The 20619-nt window shown below is 41.1% G+C and overlaps 1 protein-coding gene across 2 annotated transcripts; it reads right to left on the reverse strand.

Moving 5' to 3' along the window:
* Positions 1-416: 416 nt before the first annotated feature.
* Positions 417-16450, reverse strand: LOC141805194 (fibroblast growth factor receptor 1-A-like). 2 transcript variants are annotated; one of them, XM_074690024.1, is made up of 17 exons: positions 15964-16450; positions 12048-12191; positions 7585-7683; positions 7326-7498; positions 7116-7239; positions 5669-5859; positions 4766-4910; positions 4497-4687; positions 3819-3964; positions 3591-3712; positions 3381-3491; positions 3104-3294; positions 2900-3022; positions 2750-2820; positions 2517-2654; positions 2314-2419; positions 417-1142 (listed from the first exon to the last, which is right to left on the reverse strand). In XM_074690024.1, exons 2-17 carry the CDS (start codon positions 12154-12156, stop codon positions 1059-1061), a joined length of 2124 nt encoding a protein of 707 aa, XP_074546125.1. In that variant the 5' UTR covers positions 12157-12191; positions 15964-16450; the 3' UTR covers positions 417-1058. The 2 variants fall into 2 exon arrangements, with proteins under 2 accessions (XP_074546125.1, XP_074546124.1); XM_074690023.1 differs by having other exon boundaries at positions 418-1142; positions 7585-7686; positions 15964-16449.
* Positions 16451-20619: the final 4169 nt, after the last annotated feature.

The raw sequence follows: 20619 nt of genomic DNA on the forward strand, positions 1-20619 counted from the left end.
AGCACATCAGGTCTGAGTTATAGCATCAGCCAGCAGCTACAGAGAGAACGACACAAACACTTGATGTATGGAGAGCTTGTCATCTGTAACACAACGTTTCCTCTCTGAGGGAGCAAACACTGCTGCAGGCTCCGCGGGGAGAGCCAGGAGTGTGTGTATGAGGGTGATAAATGGAGCTTTTCCCGTAATCCATCTGTTTTAGTACTATCACACACACATGCACACACACATTGAGTGAGGCCTTCCTGTTGGGCTCATGTTTTATTCTGCTCCTGGAGGTCGACCTTCATCAGGAGAGAGTGTTTATAGACAACCAAGATGAGGGTTGGGTCGCAGAAATGAACACGCTGAGAGAAAAGAGACAAGTTTCTTGTCTGTAAACATCAAAAAACATTTGAGGCAGAGTAAAACTCAAAATGGTTTAATACTGTTAGATTCAGTTTTTTACACATTCATCTGGAAACATTTCTGTAAATGTTTGGAGCGTAAGTGCAAAACTCTTCTGTAACACTGGACAACATCTTTAGAGACACTGATTCTGTAACTAAACATGACCGAGAGGCGCATAAATAAAGGTGCAAAATAAGTTCATGATGTAACTGCACTTGAAAATTAATCTATGAACAAGTTATTCATTATTAAGGGTAATGAAGAGAGAATGAAGATATGAAATCCTGATGTATGAGAAGATATTTATAAATGTAATTACAGAAGTCTAATCAGTTATTTCTTTAGTATAAATTCATCCTTTAAAAACACAAATATTATTTACAATATTTACAAAACAACATCATTATAAACACTGTACAGGAGGCAAACACATCTCTCACAGTCTACTATCGACAGGTAAACTCAGTCTGTGCCCCATAAAGGAGAGCGTAAGGCGTGGAGCTCATTCCAGCTGCTCTTCACATCAGGCTCCTGCTCCTGCTCCTGCTGCTGCAGACGGACCGCAGAGAAGCAGCTCATCCCCAGAGCCTAACCCTAGCTGGGACTGACGCCCAGATACAGGATCCAAGGTGATCCAGGAAGTTTTAAAAAAGTGAGTCTCAGGATGTTTATGTGTAGTTAGAATGATCCGAGGAAGAGGAGGTCTGGACTTGAGAATACTGGACCAGGGGTACAGACAGGTCCAGGTATTCCTGCAGAGACACAAACATTACAGTCAGCATGAAACTAAACTAAACACAGACTTCAGCGCCCATGATGCAACACAGCTGACATTTCAGGTGACAAGTAACACTTCATGCAACAGATTCAGTTCAATAAGCTGGAAATAAAAATATATACTCTTTTCAAACAGCAGAGGGCACTATCTATGTCTGCAGCTTGAGGTAAAATCTGGAAACCTATTACAGGACCTTTTACATGCACCACTGACTCATGAAGGGGCTGACAGGAAGTAATTTACTCCAGGAAAGAAAGGAGGGAACAAAACAAGAGCCAAAATAAAAATGTGACTTAGAAATTAAAAACAAACTCTGGTTGAAAGAAAAAGTTTCTTTGACAATAGCAGAGACTTTTGTTGGGAGAAATTTTCTTGATAAAAACAACAAAACAAAATAACGTGGAAAATTATTAAAATCTTAATACAATGATCGAGAAGGCTGTGTTCAGATGTCAGTTTGTATCTGTTGCTTCATAGATGTGTGCAAAGCTGGAGGCATGTGAAATCCTCATCAAACATCATAAAATCCATAAACTTGAGGTCCTTCTTTCTCTTTATGTGTACGTATGTGTGGCAACAAGCAATAACATCCCTTTGAGTGGTGCAAACACACCTGACATTGTTTACTACCCATCATTCTCTGAGCTGATTTGAGTTCTCCTGTAAGTTCAAAATCCAGCAGTGCAACTTTTGCATCCCTTCAAAATAAAAGCAAATCAAAGACTGGGTTTCTTTCACCCTTAAAAATACAGAATATCTTGAATATTTTTAAGTCTTTCAAAACTTGAAGGTAAGATACCTTATTGTATTCCATGCAAAGGTAAAAATGGCCACCAATGGGGTTTTTAAGGAGAAAATATTGCAATGCACCGATGAAAATCGATGCACCTGATGGCTGATTCCACCACAGCCTGCAGTGTATCCTGTTTTAAATGTATGTTTTCCTACATAAGACAAAACTAGAAACCACTGGTTCAGTGTTATCAGGAGGTGAAGTCTGCAGAAATCCACCTGTGCAGTTCTTCTTTACTCCTATCAGTATCAACAAAACAATGCACCAAGAAGGTCGGCTTAAGTTTCTCCCGTGACGGAAGATTCTGGATGTTATTGTAATCGTTTGAAAGAGCTGAAGTGGGAGTCCTCACCTGGTTGGCCATGAGAGAAAGCGTCCGGTCTAAATCTTCCACCAGCTGCTGGAAAGTTGGCCTTCGAGATGGGACCGCGTGCCAGCAGTCTCTCATCATCAGGTACCTGACAGAACGGGAGGCGGAGATCAGGAAATATTTTAGTTTCTTTCTTCAGGAAAATAAACAGTTAAACATCTTAAACATATCTGATGTGAACTCACAGCTCCTGTGTGCATGCAGAAGGTTTTTCCATCCGATGTCCTTCCTTCAGAAGCTTAAAGAGCTCCTCTACAGGGACGCCGGGGTACGGAGATCCCCCAAGGGTAAAGATTTCCCACAGCAGGACTCCAAAAGACCACCTGTATCAGCACAGACATGATAAATATCTTATTTATGACTTTTTTTAAGCTGTTAGGGGATGAATAACATCAGAGGTCTTTGAGGGTGAACCTACACGTCACTCTGGTGTGTGTAGACTCGGTCGAACAGAGCTTCAGGAGCCATCCACTTCACTGGAAGACGACCCTGCAGAGGAACGTAAAACGTCAGCGAAAATGGTCTCCTGAAAGTCTCCTTGCGTTTGTTTTCAGATGTTTATCCTTACATTGGTGGTCTTCTTGTAGTAGTCGATGTGGTGGATGTCTCTGGCGAGACCAAAGTCAGCAATCTTCATCACGTTGTCTTCTGTCACCAGGACGTTACGAGCTGCGAGGTCTCTGTGGATACACTACAGGAGAAGAGAAGAGCATCAAGATGAGGTTCAGGATCTTCTGAAACCTGAAATCAAAGACCAGCTGAGAGGACAAACCTTTTTGGAGGCAAGGTAGTTCATCCCTCGAGCAACCTGGTACGCAGCAGACACCAGCTCCCTGATCTCAAGAGTGTCTAGAGACGCCTGCCTCGACCCACTCCAGTACTCTAACCCTGCAGGTCTGCGAGCTCTCAGGTACTCCCTGAGGTTCCCCTGGGAGGCATACTCCACCACCACGTAGAGAGGACCTGTAGGGACACAGGGGGGATGTCACTGAGCATGTTTAACTAAACTAAGTCCTTCAGGTCTGAGCAGACACAGAATGTAAGCTCACCGTCTTGTGTGCACGCTCCCAGCAGGTTGATGATGTTCTTGTGTTTGCCGATCATCTTCATCATTTCCATTTCTGAGATCAGGTCAGACAGATCCTTCTCTGTGGCATCAGCTACAAACAGGAAGTCAGATTAACTTGTTATATCTGTCTGAGAAACTAATACAATGCAGTTTTATCAAAATAAAATCTATGTTAAGGAGCGATTCTCACCTTTGAGCATCTTCACAGCCACCTTTGTCGTCCGTGTTGGTTTGTTTTTATCGACCCCGACGGCTTCAGCCAAAACCACCTGACCGAAGCATCCCTCACCCAGAGGCTTCCCCAGAGTTAGCCTGAGGGGACACACACACACACACACACACACACACAGGAGATGTGTCAGTAAGTCTGAAGTATCTTTAATCTGAACAGTTCTCAGTGATCTAGGCATGGGTGTACCTGTCTCGAGGCAGCTCCCACACCGGGTCATGAGGCAGCTCGTACTCTGACACCCCAGTCAGGATGGTCGTGGCTGCACTGGAGAGACGAGACTGACGCATCAAACACATCCCAGACTGCAGGGAGGACGAGGACTCCACTGACACCTGAGGGGAGGACAAATCACCTGAGTATTGGAAGAGATCCTGGAGAAACAAGGGTGACGCTGCTCCATCAGCTCTAAGACACTTTATAATGTTGTCTGTATGAAGTCATTTGAGTTGTTGGGATCAATATGTCATTAATATTGATGCCAGGTATCCTCTTGATTTAGGATGACATTTTATTGATACTTTCTGTTTCTTATGCACCCTTCAGCTGAATTTCATGCCCCAAAAGCTGAACTTCTCTTCTTTGTTCGAAAAGTTGAAACATTACAGTAATTAGAACAGCTTGCATCAATTACAGCCTGTGATTCAATCCCAATCCAACCCACTTAATTCATAATTCAGTAAAAATCAAAGAAGGTAAACACGATGGAAAACTTTTTTAAAGCAGAACTTGGTCTTGACTGTTTGAGGATATTTATGAGTTCAGAGCTTAATTTGTTCCAAATAAATAAATCAGACAGTGTGAATGTTTGTAGAGAAGCAGAGAAAACAAACAAGGGGTTGAAAAGATGACAAAGCAGTGTGTTACCTGTCCCCTCAGGGGGATGCTCTTGGCGAGCTTCTGCACGGCTAACTGGCTATTGAAGTCGCTCTTCTTGGGCGCGCAGCAGAGCCTGCAGATGACTCCTATCGCCATGAGGATGACGATTATGAAGAAGCCGAGGCAGTAGATGAAGATCTCCAGGTAGGTCTGAGAGGGCACCGGGGCAGGCGGCATGTCTGAGGACAACAGAGACTGTGAGCACAGAGTCAAACGTCAGAGATGCTCTGAAACAAACGGATCAGTTCATCACCAACCGTCGACCACAGTGAGCCACGCTGAGTGATGAGACACGCCGATGGAGTTTCCAGCCAGACAGGTGTACTCTCCTGCATCATTTACAGACACGTTCCTCAGAGTCAGCACCTCCATCTCTTTATCTGTGGTATTCAAACCCACCGTCTGCAAACACACAAAGACAGAAGGTTTAACATATCTACATCTGTTCAGGAAGGTTGTCCGCAGCTGGGAAAGAAGATTGTAAGCTGGTACATGTAGATTTAAAGATGCGGCGTTTCAAATATTTGAAGAACAATGAACTCTACAAACATTTCCAGTAGTTTACATTTCTGTCTGAGGGTTTGTTTGTTCACAAAGACACAAAATCACAGTTCGGGAAAAAAAAGATGAACTTATCCTTCTAAAAATAACCCTAAACAGTGAGACTAACCCTTCCCTTCAGGTGTTACTGAAGTAAATCTTCTCAGAAACACTAAAACTGTTTGATTTTTAGATGCATAATTTTCCAGTATCCAGAGTAACCAGCCTCACAGAGGAATCATACCACACTGACTCCAACCTTCATTGTCGTCATCCTTTGTTCAGACTCTTACAGCAACATAATAATACGTGCAGGAGCCCCTGGCCTCCTGCCAGACTCAACAAACCAAAACAGCCAGTGAGCCTTTCATCACTGGGTCCACATCAGAACACAGATGTGGTTACACTCTGCTCTGTCAGAGGAGTCAAACCAGGAACATGAAAAGAAAGACTGAAGGGTTGGAAAAAACACTCTTAAAAGTTGGTGAATCAGTGCGCAGCTTGAGTGTATCATCAAACTGAAACAATGAAGTAATTCTAGTTAAATAATAACTAAATGAGAAAGAGAAGATTCATGTTATATGATGGAGTCAAAGTGCATCATGGTTGAGCACACCGACCTTGAGGACGCGGACGTACGGGTGCCCGTCTGGTCCCTCTCTGCTGCCATTTACGACAATGTGTTTGAGCCACTGGATGTGAGGCTGTGGGTCGCTGAACACACGACACACGAACACGACGTCACTGCCGATGATGGCCGTCTGGTTTGCGGGCAGACCCGCCTGCAGAATCGGCCTGTGAGGAGAACGCTCTGCAAGACAAAGTTCACACATCAGCTCTGGTGTATCAAATCATGCTAAATTTTTAGAGTCTAAGTTATAAAAAGTAAAAAAAGTTTTGGCTTTTCTTTGGTTTTCTCCCAGAAAGCAGCAGTGAAACAGCCTGTAGTAGCTGCAGTATCAAAACCATTTAAGACAATGTTTTTTTCTGACGGTCTCAAGTTTTAATTTCAAGTGTCTGACAGTTTTACAGAGAGAATGCAGCTTTTTATTAATGAGAAAGAGTTTTAATCTGAGCAGGAGGAGCAGTTACATCACTCTCTTTAAATACAGCAGAAAGGAACAGTGAGAGTCCCACACAGGATGTGGGAGCTGCAGACCTCCTCCTGTCTTCTGCCCTATTTTGCACAAGTCATCCTCCGGACTCCACATTACAAGAAAGAAATGTGCCTGAATTTAAAATCAGGTTACAAAGTAAAGATAATGAGATGTTTACTTTATTTTAAACTTCCTGGACTTGGTGAAAATTCTTCAAGGGGGGTTCATATTTTATTTTGAAGAAGCTTTGGTGTATAATGTTTTTGCTGTTGGTGTCAAAAGAGCTGAAAAAGTTTTCACACTGCAAAAACTGAAATGTAATCCAGTGTTGATATTATTTTTAGTTAAAAAGCCCCTTTTTTGTAAACTGTCTTATTAGACCAAACATGAGCCACATTCATCTGACAAGTCCAGAAAATGACTGATTTTAAGAGATTAAAAGACAAAAATGACGCCTGAACTGTTTGCAAAGAATTAGAAATAACTGTCAGTGGGGAAAGAATCATCAAGGCGTCATTTTGGCTTTTATCATCTTATAATCTGGCCTTTTCTGGACTTGTCAGGTGAATTCAGCTCTTACGCAATCTTATGAAACTACTTTGACTTGAAATAAGAAAACACTTGTTAAGATTTTAACTTTTGCAGTCTAGTAGAAGGACTGTCTTTAGCAGAAAAACTTTGCCCTCCTCAAAGTCAGCGGACTCAAACGACAAGAAGAGTGCTTTTATTTTGAAGTAGATCAGTAGAGTAGACCAGAGATACTTCCTTAAGTTTGGACTCTTGTAGCTTTGAGAAAAGTTAGGTAAAAGCAGCTGCTCTATTACAAACTTTAATTTAATATCTTCAAACACATGGATAGAATATGTTTGGAGTAACATCTGCAGCCTGAATTTTTTGGTTGTTTAGGTGTTTCTTTGAGGACCAAAGTCTTTCCAGCGGAGACCTGGATATGTTTAAAAGATTAACTCACCAACTACATCCAGCAGGTAGGTGTGTTTGAGACTCCCGTGTTCGTTCTCCACCACACACGTGTAGTTCCCTTTATCTGACGGCACCACTGACTCCATGATGAGCGTCCACATGTGATCTTTGATCTGAAACATGTGGATGAAGCCAGGAATGTTACAATACAAGGCTTCATCGTTTCTGTTACCTGTTAAAGGAGCGGTCGAAAACTCACCTTGAACCCTCCGATTCTCTGATCCTTCCTGAACTCTTTCCCGTTCTTGTACCAGCGCAGAGTGGGGAGGGGAGTCCCAGTGGCTTGGCATCGAAACTTAACCGTCTTGCTGGCAGGAACGGCGTGGAGACGTTTCTCCATCTTCTCTGGCATCACCCACTGTGGAGCCAATGCTGACAGAGACACACAATCATGTTTATTTATGTTATTTTAAAAAACAGTAAGAAAGGAAGAGGTACATAAATGTCAAGAGGCTCACATTGGATCTTCTCATTGCTCGTTGACTGCTCATTGGACAGTTTGTTTTCCTCCGAGGATGACTCATCGTCTTCTTCGTCCTCTGAAGATTTAACAGCGTCTGCTACAAAAGAAGCGACAAGTTAAAAGCGGTGTGTGCAAACAGGAGAGAGGCAGTCTTTACAGCTCCTCAGATGTTTCCCCTAACAGACAATGAAAGCAGTGTGAGGATTAACCTCTGACCCCTGACCTCCATCAGAGAGGAGCGTCCCCATGAACGAGGCTCTGAGCCTTCCTGTTCGAACTGTGTGCAGACAGGAGCTGTCGCCACAGCACAGCGCTACACCCCAACACTTCCGACACTTCACAGACCTCCTCCCTCTGCTAGGCCATTAACAGCCACCACACACCAGCACACACATACACACACACACAACCCCAGACTCTCCCTGCTCATGGACTATAACAGCATTAATGGATCTCCTTGGAGACTCAGTGGAAAAGTTTTACCTGTAGCAAAATAATAACTTAAATCAACTGATGGCACCAGCACAAAGCTCAAAGGAAACTCACAGAGAGGATCAAAGGGTTGTAGCATCCCAGTAATGTGTTGTAAGATGAGAACATGACCAACTCACATAAAGATAAAAATGCACTCACAGACACCCAAGGTCTACTGCTATAATGCTCCAAATCTTTACTACCTGGATCGAAACAGTCACAGATATCAAGCTGTAGCCTGGTGTGGCTTGTTAGCATGGTGATCTAGTAAATGGAGATGGAGAGTTGTCTGAGGTTGTGCCTGTTAAACTGACATATAACCACTCGACTAGAGCAAAGAGAACGTACACCAGCAAGAAGGTGGTGCTAGCTCTGCTAACATTAGCCAAAGACTCAGTTTTTGTCATTTTATTATATCAAGGGATGTCCTGATCAGCATTTCTGGCCCCCAGTACCAATGTTTTGGTTTTGTTTTTATTCATTTTTAACTTAATTATCTAATATTTTTGATACTGAGTTCCATTTCAATACTTGGGTCTGCAGAGATAAACTTTGCTATAGAGGACAGAAAGGGAAGCTGAACACTTCTTTGAGTTATGTTTCAACTATAATGAATATTGGAAATAACAGCTAAAATATGTCTGGACTTATTAAGTTCATTTGAATTAGTCCAGCTTGTTCTGATGTTAAAGTCATCTCATCTATTTTACATGCTCTTCGTATGAGGCCCCCTGAACTTGAGTTCATGCCATAAAGTAGGCTAAAATGTGAGAAAAATGTCGCTAAATTTCTTAAACCCCTTTGACTGCTTTGGAGAACAGTGTCTATAAAATCTGTATGTGGCTTCATGACATGACTTCACAGCCATAATGCCAACTCTGTTAATAAATACAAGCAAGACCCACTGTTTTTGTACCTTAAACTGGATGGACATGTGACGCTCTCACATTATAGGCATCAAGGAAAGGCATCAAAACCTGACTACACTGCCTGCAAAATCGTGAATCTAAACAAGTGTTTATATCTTTTTTTTTTTAGTATTATTTTGGATGCTGGTCTGTACTTTAAGGGAGGATTTGTTACCCATAGACCGGATGCCACATCTATGCATTTTACCCTTTAAGACTATCTGCAAAGTGTGGGTGTTCTCAGAAAGTGTTGTCCTCCTTAGCTGTTAAAAAGTTGATCATACTAAGAAAAAAACCTGACACAAACTTTGCACTCCCTCTACTCTCTCTATGTCAGCAAATCACAGCGCAATCCATTGGTCACATGACTTGAAAATGATGACATTGCCTGAAATGACCTGCATGTCGCATCAGGACTTATAAAGGGTAGTATATATAAATGGTGCCCTGGTCTGAATGGGTAAAAACCTCACTACGTTGCAACAAGTGAGATCAAAAATTGTGTATGTGTCTTATGTTCAAGTAAAAAATGATCTCTGGGATGTTGATACAATTTTTTTCTACTTCTAGAAGAGATTTGTTGACAAACCTGCATACTTCATTGGTGACAGCTCAGTAACTAACCCGTTTTCAGCTTTTAACCTTTTATACTGTACTTACTGCTGCAGCCTAAGAGCCTGTTTACGATGACATGGCATTAAAACCCGAAGCAGTCTTGACCTGAATACCGTGGACACACTTGTTGGAGGAGTTTTCTGTGCAGTGTGTCCCGGTGTTCCTGCAGACGGATGTGACCTGCTGCTTCTGTCTGCCTGTTTTTGACTCCTCGGCTCTTTTGTCTCAACTCTCTTTCGTGTCTGCTGTGGTCGTGGTGTTTCAGTCCCTGAATTACTCAAAAGTCTCATAAAACTTTCCAATGAGAGAATTTCTTTAACAGGAGAGTGACTTTTTAAAGGTTTGGCTCAATCTTTTCGGCATCTGAAACTGGTTAGTCTGATTCCTCCTGGTGTAAGCAAGGCTTGGCTCTGGGGGTGCTGGTTATGGTCTGTGTATCCTGTCCAGACTCAGGAACAGATGCTCTCAGTCTGCTGCCTTAAAGCTTTGCAGACTCAAACTGAAACACAAGAAACTCTTTTCACCAACTGCTTCCTGAGAGTGTTAATGTGCAGATCCAAGTTTTTATCCTCTCTGTGTTTGCTTTCCCCTCCAACCATCTGCACTCCAGCTGAGAGACACACTTTTGTTTTGGGGGTCTGTAAATTCTTGTTTTTCTCTCACATCACATTTAGTTTCTGTCGCTGTAGCCGCCTGCTTTCAATTTCCACCCCGCTCAAACAAAGCTCAGAGTCTTTTTGAAATCAAACCACTTCCCTTGTTGCCGGGCTCTCTGTTTGCTCTGAGACTCAGTAAAATATTCCTGTAAGTGACATGAAGCGACTCAGACCTTATAAAAACCCAACCCTGTCTAACCAAACACTCTGCTCTTTATAGAAGCTGTTTGATGTGTTTGACAAAAGCTGCTTTTTCACCATAATCTCTTATTTTCGGCTTTTATGGAGATTCACACGTGTCCCAGACGATTGGTTGTTTTTGCAGCAGACTGCACCAGGACTTTATGTCCCAGAACCAAAAAATCACCATGAAGGAAGCTGTAAAACCAGCAGGGGATTATATTTTAAGTTTTAACTAAGCTAAGAAGGATATTTAGCAGAAAACAGTACTCAAAAATCTAGTGCTAATGCTCAAATCCAGAAAACCGCAGTTCCCTGAATTTCCACTTGAGGCTGTGTTCAAAAGTGAGTCCTTTTCCATAGAACCTTTTGTTTAAAACATCTATCTCTACAGGGGAAATGAACACTTCCAGCCTGGAAAATTTTGGTTTTTAAGCATTCACTCCTCCCTCCAGTTCATCCCAAACCAGCTCCATGGGGTTTAAATCTGCAGACTGAGACTGTGACTACCTTCTTCTTGATTTTTGAAGTGATTTCAGCAGAGCTTGGACTGATGTTTGGGCTCAATACCTTGCTGTAGGATAAACTCCTGGCCAACAAGGATCACTCTAGAGGGTACTGCATGGGGGGTGCTGCAGAATACTGTAGAAGCTGTTTTTGGTTTAGGGTGCCTCTCACTCTGAACTAATCCCAGACCCTGGTTCCAGCAAAACAGCCCCAGACCATCATGCTTCCTCCTCCATGTTTACATCTGATGTCACACACTAAGGAACCATCCTTTCTTTAGCCCACTCCACATACAACGTACAAAAAACTTGTTGATGACACAAAGATTTTAAACTTTGGTCCAATAGTCTATTGCTCCATCTACCAGTCTTCAGTAGTCCATTGGTGGTGTTTGATGGCCCAGCCAAGCCTCTATGTCTTCTTCTGACTCTGTCTTATTGATGGATGTCTTTCTCTCTACAGTCTTCCCCATCAAAGCTGCATCTTAAAGTCTTCTCTTCACAGTAACTGAAACTGTGACACTACAACTTCTTTGAAGCTCAAGCTTGAAGCTGTTGAGTCTCAGAAACTGGTCTTCTGATTCTGGTTTGGCTTTGGCTCTGCCAGACCTCTTCCTGTTTGAGTTTCCAGTCCCAGTTTCTGAGTGTCTTTGGATTCTGAAGGACCTCTCCTCACTAAGCTCACCTTGACTTTCTTTGACTTCATTTCTCTGGAGGAAAGAGCTCTTTTTGTAAATGCTCTGATACTCTGTCTCTCAGTCATTATGAATTGTCTTTCCTGCTCATTTTTAGAGCTTTACACGACTTTCTGCAGAACCATACAGTTCAATAATGCTCACCATGAGGGTCTGGTACCATGGTATGTTCAGCTCTACTTTTATACACACAGAGATGGTTGGAGGGAATCAAGAAAACTTGGAACACCTGGAGGAATGGCACCAACTTTCAAGGCTTAACCAAGGCTTTTCTGTAGAATTATGAAATGTTCAATTTTCAATTTAAAAAATGGAAAAATTAGGCTGTTGGCAAACTTGTTAGCGGTAGTGTACCTGTAAAAAACGCTGAATGGAAGGAAGGAATCAGTTTTTACAACTGAGCGACATCTGTGAAGTAACTCACCTGTGTCTGTGTCCTCTGTGGCCGGTCTGGACTGAGTCCCAGGAACCTGTACCAGTAGAACCAGCAGGAAGCAGGACAGCAACAGCAGCACACAGCGGGGAAGAGACATTGTGTCCTGTTACATCAGATCAGATGAGGAGTAAACTGTGGGGAGAGCAGAGGACATGATGTGGTCAAAGTTTACGAGAAGCTGAATTAACTGAAACAACAGCACAGAGCAGACACAGGCTGCTCACACCTGTGCAGCGATTCCTCAGAGGGGGTGAGGACGTGTTGATGTGGACGCCTCTGACCCCCACCCTCAGCCCACCTGTGACCACTAAATATGTGTCAGGTGTCAGCAGTAAATCCCTCCACAGACCTGAATGCAGGTTTACATAAACACGGGCGGGCTGCAGCACCATTTGCTGCATGTGTCTCCGTGAAGGTGTGAAGCTCATCTGCTGGATGCATTAACTCCGCATGGAGCTGAGGGGGAGCCTCACAGAGCAAACAACCCAATGCAAAAACAAGCCACCTGTGGAGGTGTTTTTAACATTATCCCAAAACTACAGCTGCATTTTTCATCTCATGAATATCACACATCACAGAAGGGGAAGTCTGCTTCAGCTTGGGAACAACATGAACTTTGAAAGAGTAATAAAGGAGAGTAAATGCAGCAGGACACTCATCATCTAATGAGCCTCATAAACAAGATGAGCGTTGGTCGGCTGCCATCTCTGAACCCTGTGTGTGTGTGTGTGTTTCTGCTCCTAAAACCACCACGTCACACAAGACACTGTCCTCACCCACGTCACCTCCAAGTGTGTCCTTCAGACATGGCGAGACATACTTAATATTTCACACACACCAGCACCCTCTTAAATTAATGAGACTGATTGATTGGAGTCACGAAAACCTTCAGGGTGACAGATCCCTTCTCCAGAGGCATTCTGGGAAAAACTGTGGTCTCTCTTTCCTCCCACTCTTTTACACAATGACATATTCAGCAAACACTGACAGTGAAGAGATCCAGAGAACAAACTCTGCAAGAGCACGAACACAGGAGCTCTTTAGAGATACAAAACGAACGTCTTCTTTCAGATTTATCAGCGAAAACTAGACAAAGAGAGCTGTAAAGCACCATAACAACTCTGCCAAAAACATACACAATGTATTGGTCTGTACCTCAAACTCAGCATAATTTTCATCATTATTTCTTCAGTAAAATGGTTTTATCGTTGACAAACTGATCCTGAGCTTAATAAGTTTTTTTTTTTTCAAATTCAGTAAGCTTTTTCAGCAGCTAACATCGTTTACATCCAGACAACATGTCTCACACGGATAAGAAAATATCAGAACAGATCGGTACGGCTTCTGATTGTCTATCAGGTTTACATAGATCATTCCATTAGTAGAGGTAGGAGAAAAAATTCATTTAAGTAAAAACATGAATAATGTCTTTTATTTCAGCAACTATTACAACACATAGTTACATTCAGGGGTGCTTCAAGACAGGCTATATGCAAAGGGTTCTTGATCCAAAAACAAGCTACGCAGACCTACGGCAGAGTGAATATCATAGATTTGATGCAGAGGTATTAACCGGGTGTAACACTGTGGCATGCCAAGTCAGGATAGCCAAATTAAAGGGAATAAAAGCTTTTATTGATTTATAATCAATGTACCAAGGTCTTATTTAATGACAGCAGTCATGTGAGAACATTTGTATACTCCAAAAGTCCCCATGGGGGAAAATTGCACCGTATCTTTCCGAGGACCTTTCGATTTCTGTCAGGGTGTGCAAAAAAAAAATCCAACAAATAAACTTCAATTCTGTACCTGAGCTATGAGAAGCAACAGAAACAGTCAAACTGGGGATGCAATGCCTCCAAATGAGCCTGTAGCGATTTCAGATATGATTTCCAAAATGCAAGTGGTGCACATTCCCACAGAGAGCATCGTCTACTGAGAGTTGTGCATACAAACTGCAAGTTGGGAGCAACAAATGGAAAAAATATTGCAACATTTCTGCAGCTGCTGAAAAAACTCTCTCATCCTGAAAAAAAGAAAGTCTAGGTCCAAGTAAAAACAGGCGGACAAACATTTCCCACTTGATCTTTTCCTCTTCTTTCATCCTCCTCTTTATAGCCAAAATGTAAATATGACTTAAATGACGGTTTAAAGAGAAACTTTAGTTTAAATCTTTCATGTGTATTCGTTTGATATGACTGTTGATTTCTGCACAGTGTTTGTAGTCATGAGACAGAAGGTGGATGTGTTATAGATAATCTGTTTCCACACTGTCAGAGGAAAGATTATGTCTGAGTCCTGGAGATTACACCTTTTTAATGCCTGACAGTGATAGAATGAACTTTTGTGGCTCCAGATATTCGGACAAAATGGACTTTCCTGCAGCCTCAGAGTTCAGCTCCCCATGCTGAAGGCCTCACCTACACACCAGATTCTGCAGCAGACTGACAGCTCTGAATACTTCTCATACTAACACACCAACCACACCACCCATCACTCCAAGCATCCCTCCATCTTTGGATGCTAAAAAACAACCCAAACAGAAAGAGACACCATGCTAATGGAAGAGCTTCACAGAGTATTTATTTAAAGAAGAATGTGTCTGTTTGTAAAAACAAGACTAAAGCAGATTTATATGACGCTTTTTTCACTCTGAGCTGCTGGATAGTTGCTATGTGAAGTCTAGGAGAGGCAAAAGTGAGTCACACTCTTCATACACACTCCAAATATTCCATCATGACAGTACAGGCTGAGATGATTTAACAGCTGGGCAGAGCCACACTATCAGATTGCTGTGACAGTAGGCGCCCTCTGTAAAACTCTCATTTACAACACTGCTGCTGCTGGGAAGTGACGTACGAGGAAAATAACACAATACACAGCTGACATATTGTAAATATAACAACCCAGGGTTAACAGCTTACTTTCACCTGCAGAATAATTACTGTGATGGAAAAGGGTTTTATTGTTAGGGTGTAACTTCTTAAAGTTAAACAAAAATTTTACAGACTTTCACAATAAAATACATAATATTACTATGTTTTCAATTAATAATTTGATCTATCGAAAGGACAACAAAACATCTACATTGCACATTTTTTTTGCATTTTAGTACCTTTACGTTTGGGTTTATTTTTGTTGATAGTAAAACTAGCTTACTTCCAACCAAACTTCTCATGTAGTAATGCATTATTTTGAAGTCCACTTTTACTTTTGTTCAAGTAAATGGTGTAAACATATCCATAGTCAAACGTTTATTCTTTGTAATACCTTTAAATTTTTTAAGTTATTTTTGTTGAATTCACTGATCATAACAGTTATTCTTTGCACGTAATATTCAGTTTTCTTTCCAAGCTTCATTTTTACTCTGACCAAATCTCGTGAATTATTCAAAACATCTTGTGCAACATGTTTACACGCAGTAATGCATTCTTTAGAAGTTAGTTCCAACTTCTATAACACAAAATCCTATAAAAAGCCGTATTAACAGCTTCATTTGACATAATTTTGCATTTAATATCACAATTAGCTACTTTTGCTGCAAACACTGATCTTTACTGTTATATTGTGCATGTTTTATTAAGTCTCACTGCACGATAACCTCAAGTCTTACTAGAGCCAATGTATCTTCACTTAAACTTCTCATGCAGAATATTTACTAGCAGTAATGCAGTGTTACGCAGGTAATTTTAGTAGTGACGTGTTTACGTACGCTTCACGTTATTCAAGTAAAACTTAGCATGCGGACTGTGAAGGTATTTAGTAACTTCTACGAACATTTAAACCGCGGAGTAAACATTAAGCCAACACTATTAACAGATAAGTTAGCATAAAGTACTACTGTCAGGAAATTAAGACTATTTTTGTTTCATAAAGTCTTTTTAAGGAGAAAATCGAGTCTTACCTGTGTGAGTTAGATGTTATGTCCCGAGAATACAACGGTCCAGCGGGTAAGTTATCACGAGCTGTCCGGAAGTTCAAAACATCGACTTAAGGCGACTTTTCTTCCCCGTTACACGTCTATTGTTACACACAGACCTTTTAAGTTGTTTTGTGTATTTCAGCAGATTTGGCACGTTTAAAAACACATTTTGGAGAAGGTTCAACCGTTAATATCTCCGTTCCCTAAGCCCACGCGAGCCCTCCGTCTGCAGGCTAAATCGTGGGAAAAGTGAAGCCCATTCACCGTATAGTCTTCACGAAGACTGACCAGTAAGAAACGCCTTCAGTGGGAGTTCCCTCCTACACACCCCCACAACACTGTCCCCTGCATACACTACCCCCAGAGCCACTAATTCATTGACTCCATGTTCCGATTGGAGTGAAAAAAACAGCCCCATGCACGGACCTTCTCCCCCCTGGAGGAGTGTGTGTTACTGCGAGTGTGTGTGTCTCCACCTCCCCCCTCTTTGTCTCGCAGGAGCAGGAAGGGAAAGGATTTCCTCTCCTTTAAATTCCTGCTGTGCTCTGGTGTCTGACCACAGATTAACCAATGATTTGTTTTCATTGGGTTGGTTAGAGATTAAGAGGAGGTGGAGGAAGTTGGACTCAGACCCTTGACTGAAGTAAAAGTACACACACTACCACACTTTACATCAGGGAAAACACTTTACACTACTCAGCAGATAAAAGTGAGAGACAACTATAAAAATAGACTTAAAGTTGCTTTGCCTAATTACTTAATCCCCTCTCAATTCCACTTTGTCTTCAAAGTTTGTCCTGTTACACTCCTTGTCTAACAGCTGTAGAAAAGGCATTTCTTTTGTGTACTTAAAGCTCCTGTGAGGAAATTTTGTTAGTACTGCTCAATGCGCCTCCAGTATACAATAAGTTCCCTGCTTGTCTTCTCTTTCCTGATTTTGTCCTGCATATGTATTTTAATTTGTTTTAGCAAAAGTCAAAACATGACACTCTGAGACTTCTGCGGCCTGCCGGTAACGACACCTACCTCCTGGCCGCATTCTGAGGCACCGAAAACAAGTATGTTTAATAATTAGTCTTACTGCAAATGGTGATGCTCGCATTAAAAGGTCATATAGAGGCATCAGTATTAATTTAGTCTGTTTCATAACAAGAAAAAAAAAAACATCACTGGAGCTTTAAGTTGAGCAATGTACACATATAGAAATTCTTTGATAGAAGTGAACATGAGTGAGGAAATGTTTTCAATATTTGCATGTTTTGTGATCTAAATCAGCTGTTCAGATTTACTGTACTTATATCACTACCCCACAATCACACACACGGAGTCTATTGTGAATTCAGCCTGGTATAATCTGTGTTTGAGAGTGTCAGGCTGTGAACAATGACTGCGAGTGTCTGTGTCTCCCTGTGTGCGAGAGTGGACACAGAGAGGTTTTTGTGCATCATTTCTACCAAACATCACTTCTGTACAGCTGATCTTTCATTCCGCTGAATACGGCAATAATTTCCAGTAAATTACTGCAACAATCCAAGTATGAATTCTTTGCTCCCACAGAGATGAATCATTTTCCAGGAGGGTAAGAGATGACAAATTGGGGGTTGGTAGAAATTTCCTTGTGGAAGTGATTGAATTTTATTAGTGATTCTAATATTCAACTCAAAATGTCTGAGTAGCTTTGACTTGAACTTAGATATTTTTATTTCTGGAACTTTACTCTTAAACTTTACGTTTGATTTACTATAGCTTAAACGATCTTACTCGTATTTTTTAAAGTCTTGTTTTGGCTTTCCAACTTAAGTAAGGCTCTGAATATGACAAACAATACAAATCAGTATGATACATTAGATATTCACACAAACCTTAGCTCAAGACAGTAAAAGACTGGAAACTACAATAAAAAAAGAAAGAAAGAAAATAAGAAACAAAAATACATGATATTATAGGGAAGGGTACATTAGTTTAATTCAGGATAGAACAGGACACTTGATAAAATACAACACTTTGATGTAAACAAAGCAATACATATGGTATGTACTTTACAGTGAGATATAATACAATATGTTTTGATATGAGAAAATATCAGTATCATATAGTATGATATCAGTACATATATCAATAAACATTTCTGTTCATTTGAAAACATTTTGATACAGTTCATTGCAACACAATAGGTTAAAAAAAGTTACAATACATTAAGATAAGTTGCAAGTTACGATAATTTATGATACCATAGGTTATGATACAATTTGATTACATCAATATAATACAGCGCGATGCGTTATGGTACACTAGATTCGGTACAGTACATTAGGATACACTACTTTATGTTACCATACGTAACAATATGTTATGATGTATTAAAAAACTGTACATCATGGTAAGTTACGATACATTACAGTTGATTCTGATATATTATGAGGTCATTTGTTTAGATAATTTGAGATACAACAACGTATGGCCAATATGTTGATATACTGGTAATACAATACATCCAACCTAAAAAGTTAGAATAGAATAGAATAGAATAGAATAGAATAGAATAGAATAGAATAGAATAGAAAATACTTTAGTGATCCCTGAGGGAATTTCAGGAGGAGTCGCAGCAGCAATGTAAGAAAAACAAAAGTAAGAAAGTGTATAGAAAGTGCAAAAAGTAAAATACCCTACATGCGATATAATACAATAAAATCTGATTTGATATGATGTGATACATTATTACACATTACAACATGTTATGATATGATATGACATGATAGATAATTGAGAATTAGGACAACATGATGTAAAAGGAGACATTAGGATGGAATATGACTGGTTTAGATACTGAGGACGCAATAAAATACTCTGTAAAGCTTCTGCACAGTTATATATGATATGATAAAATATGACTATGAAGTACAGCTTACCATAATATGAAATGATATAGTTCTTAGAGATAAGTTGAGATATGATTCAATATCTTTGAGAACTGAGATGAGATAAAATTTAAAACAATTTATAATACTACCAAAGCATAATAATCTGTGTCCTCGAGCAGACATGACAGGAACTGCGCTTTCTTTGTACTTCAGTTTTTCTTTACCTGACAATCCTGGTTAGTTCTGCTGTTTAAGGATAAATCGTAGAGTCATATTATGTTTATTATCTCCACATACAGTAAATTGTAAATACCAGTTTCTCTGCTCTAAGCTCTCAAATGCACTTTAATGTCTCTGCATCATTGATATGTCCTGCAGCTTCTTGCAGCAGAGCAGATCTGCTCTCAGCCCTTATTTTGGATGTTCCCAGTGAGAGCACAGAACAGCTGTCTCTGTGCGGCCTGGAGCCAAAGCCACAGCAGCAGCCCCAGCCCCAGCCCAGAGCTAACTACTGACCCTGTTAAACCACACAGTCAGACCAGTCTGGACCCACCCAGACCTGGAGCCAGAGCCAAACCCCACTCTCTGGACAGAGCAGAGCCAGTAAAAAACACATTCCCAGTCACCAAAGCTAACCTCAGGACTTCTTTAAACTGTGACAGCAGCAAACACAGGTGCTCTTCTCATCAGGTTCCTCCCACCAGAGAATAAATGATGATGATTTATGAAGAACGTTTGGAAACAGAACGTACCCATAGAGGGAAAACAGTTTTCAAGACAGGATAAATAAATTAACAACCCACAGAGAAAAGGTACAAACCACAGAGAAAGAGAGCGCGGAGAATTAGAAATGAGTTTTAAAGCTGTCGCTCTCACAGTTAGGACTGCTGAGATGAATATCTATACTGTCCAAAAGAAGAAATCTGCCATCCAAGTCTGGATAATAGTGCAGAAGATTTCATTCTGACTGAAATGACAGATTGAAGATGAAATTAATTCATCTGCATTTCTGCAAACTCAAGCTGCAGAGACCTTGAGGGCCGAGTGACTGCGCTCACGTGTCCTCTCTGTATCTGCTTCTGAAGGTTTCCTGAGGTTCTGCAGAGAACAGTGTGTAATTAAGATGAGAAGCTGCTTTCTAATAACAGAGTCCTGGTTCAGGAGCAGCCCGGCCCGGCTCAGGCTGGGTGATAATGTAGAGTGATGCTGGAAAAGATAGCATGCACTTACAGAGGAAGTTAAAATCAGGCAGAGACTTTGACACCCTGCAGCGTGAAAACGTCCTGTGTGGTCACCTATAATTCACTCTGTCATGTGTGCATGCATGCACGTGTGTGTGTGGTTCTTTCCAGGATCATGAGTGTGTCTCCTCCTGAGGTCACAGAGGATGCAGCCATGGGTAGATTGTTGTGGAGCTGGTTAGAGGTTTTGGTGGTTACTGGGTGGGACAGAGAGTTCGTCTTTCTATCCTGGAAGCTTCTGCCTCAGAGACGATTCACTTAGATCTATTCAACTACTATGAGTTATACACATAAAGTAACAACCAAGAGGATTTCAGGTCAGTAAAAGTCTGCTGATTCAGTTTTCCTGGCTAAGAAAGTTCACAAAGGAGAGTCTAACCCTCTTCTCGTCAGTGCTCTTTTGTGTCATGAGCTAAATGTCATGTCCTCTTTGTTGGTCGGACTGGATGAGGAGGAGGTGGGAGCAGCTTTTGTTCAGTTTCTGCTGATCTGTGAGTCAACAGTCACGAAACAAACCATTAGAACTACGGGGAAAT

This window comes from Halichoeres trimaculatus, unplaced genomic scaffold (assembly GCF_033239565.1).
Source record: "Halichoeres trimaculatus isolate MK-OKI-2021-1 unplaced genomic scaffold, fHalTri1.1 fHalTri1_scaffold_16, whole genome shotgun sequence".
Taxonomy (NCBI): domain Eukaryota; kingdom Metazoa; phylum Chordata; class Actinopteri; order Labriformes; family Labridae; genus Halichoeres; species Halichoeres trimaculatus.

Excerpts from the sequence above, each read along its gene's own strand:
- LOC141805194 (XM_074690023.1), bottom strand. The coding sequence starts at position 12,156 with ATGTCTCTTCCCCGCTGTGTGCTGCTGTTGCTGTCCTGCTTCCTGCTG. Across the intron at positions 7,499-7,584 it reads GAGCAATGAGAAGATCCAAT|CATTGGCTCCACAGTGGGTG; the intron begins GTGAGCCTCTTG and ends TGTCTCTGTCAG. Across the intron at positions 3,023-3,103 it reads ACTACCTTGCCTCCAAAAAG|TGTATCCACAGAGACCTCGC; the intron begins GTTTGTCCTCTC and ends CTTCTCCTGTAG.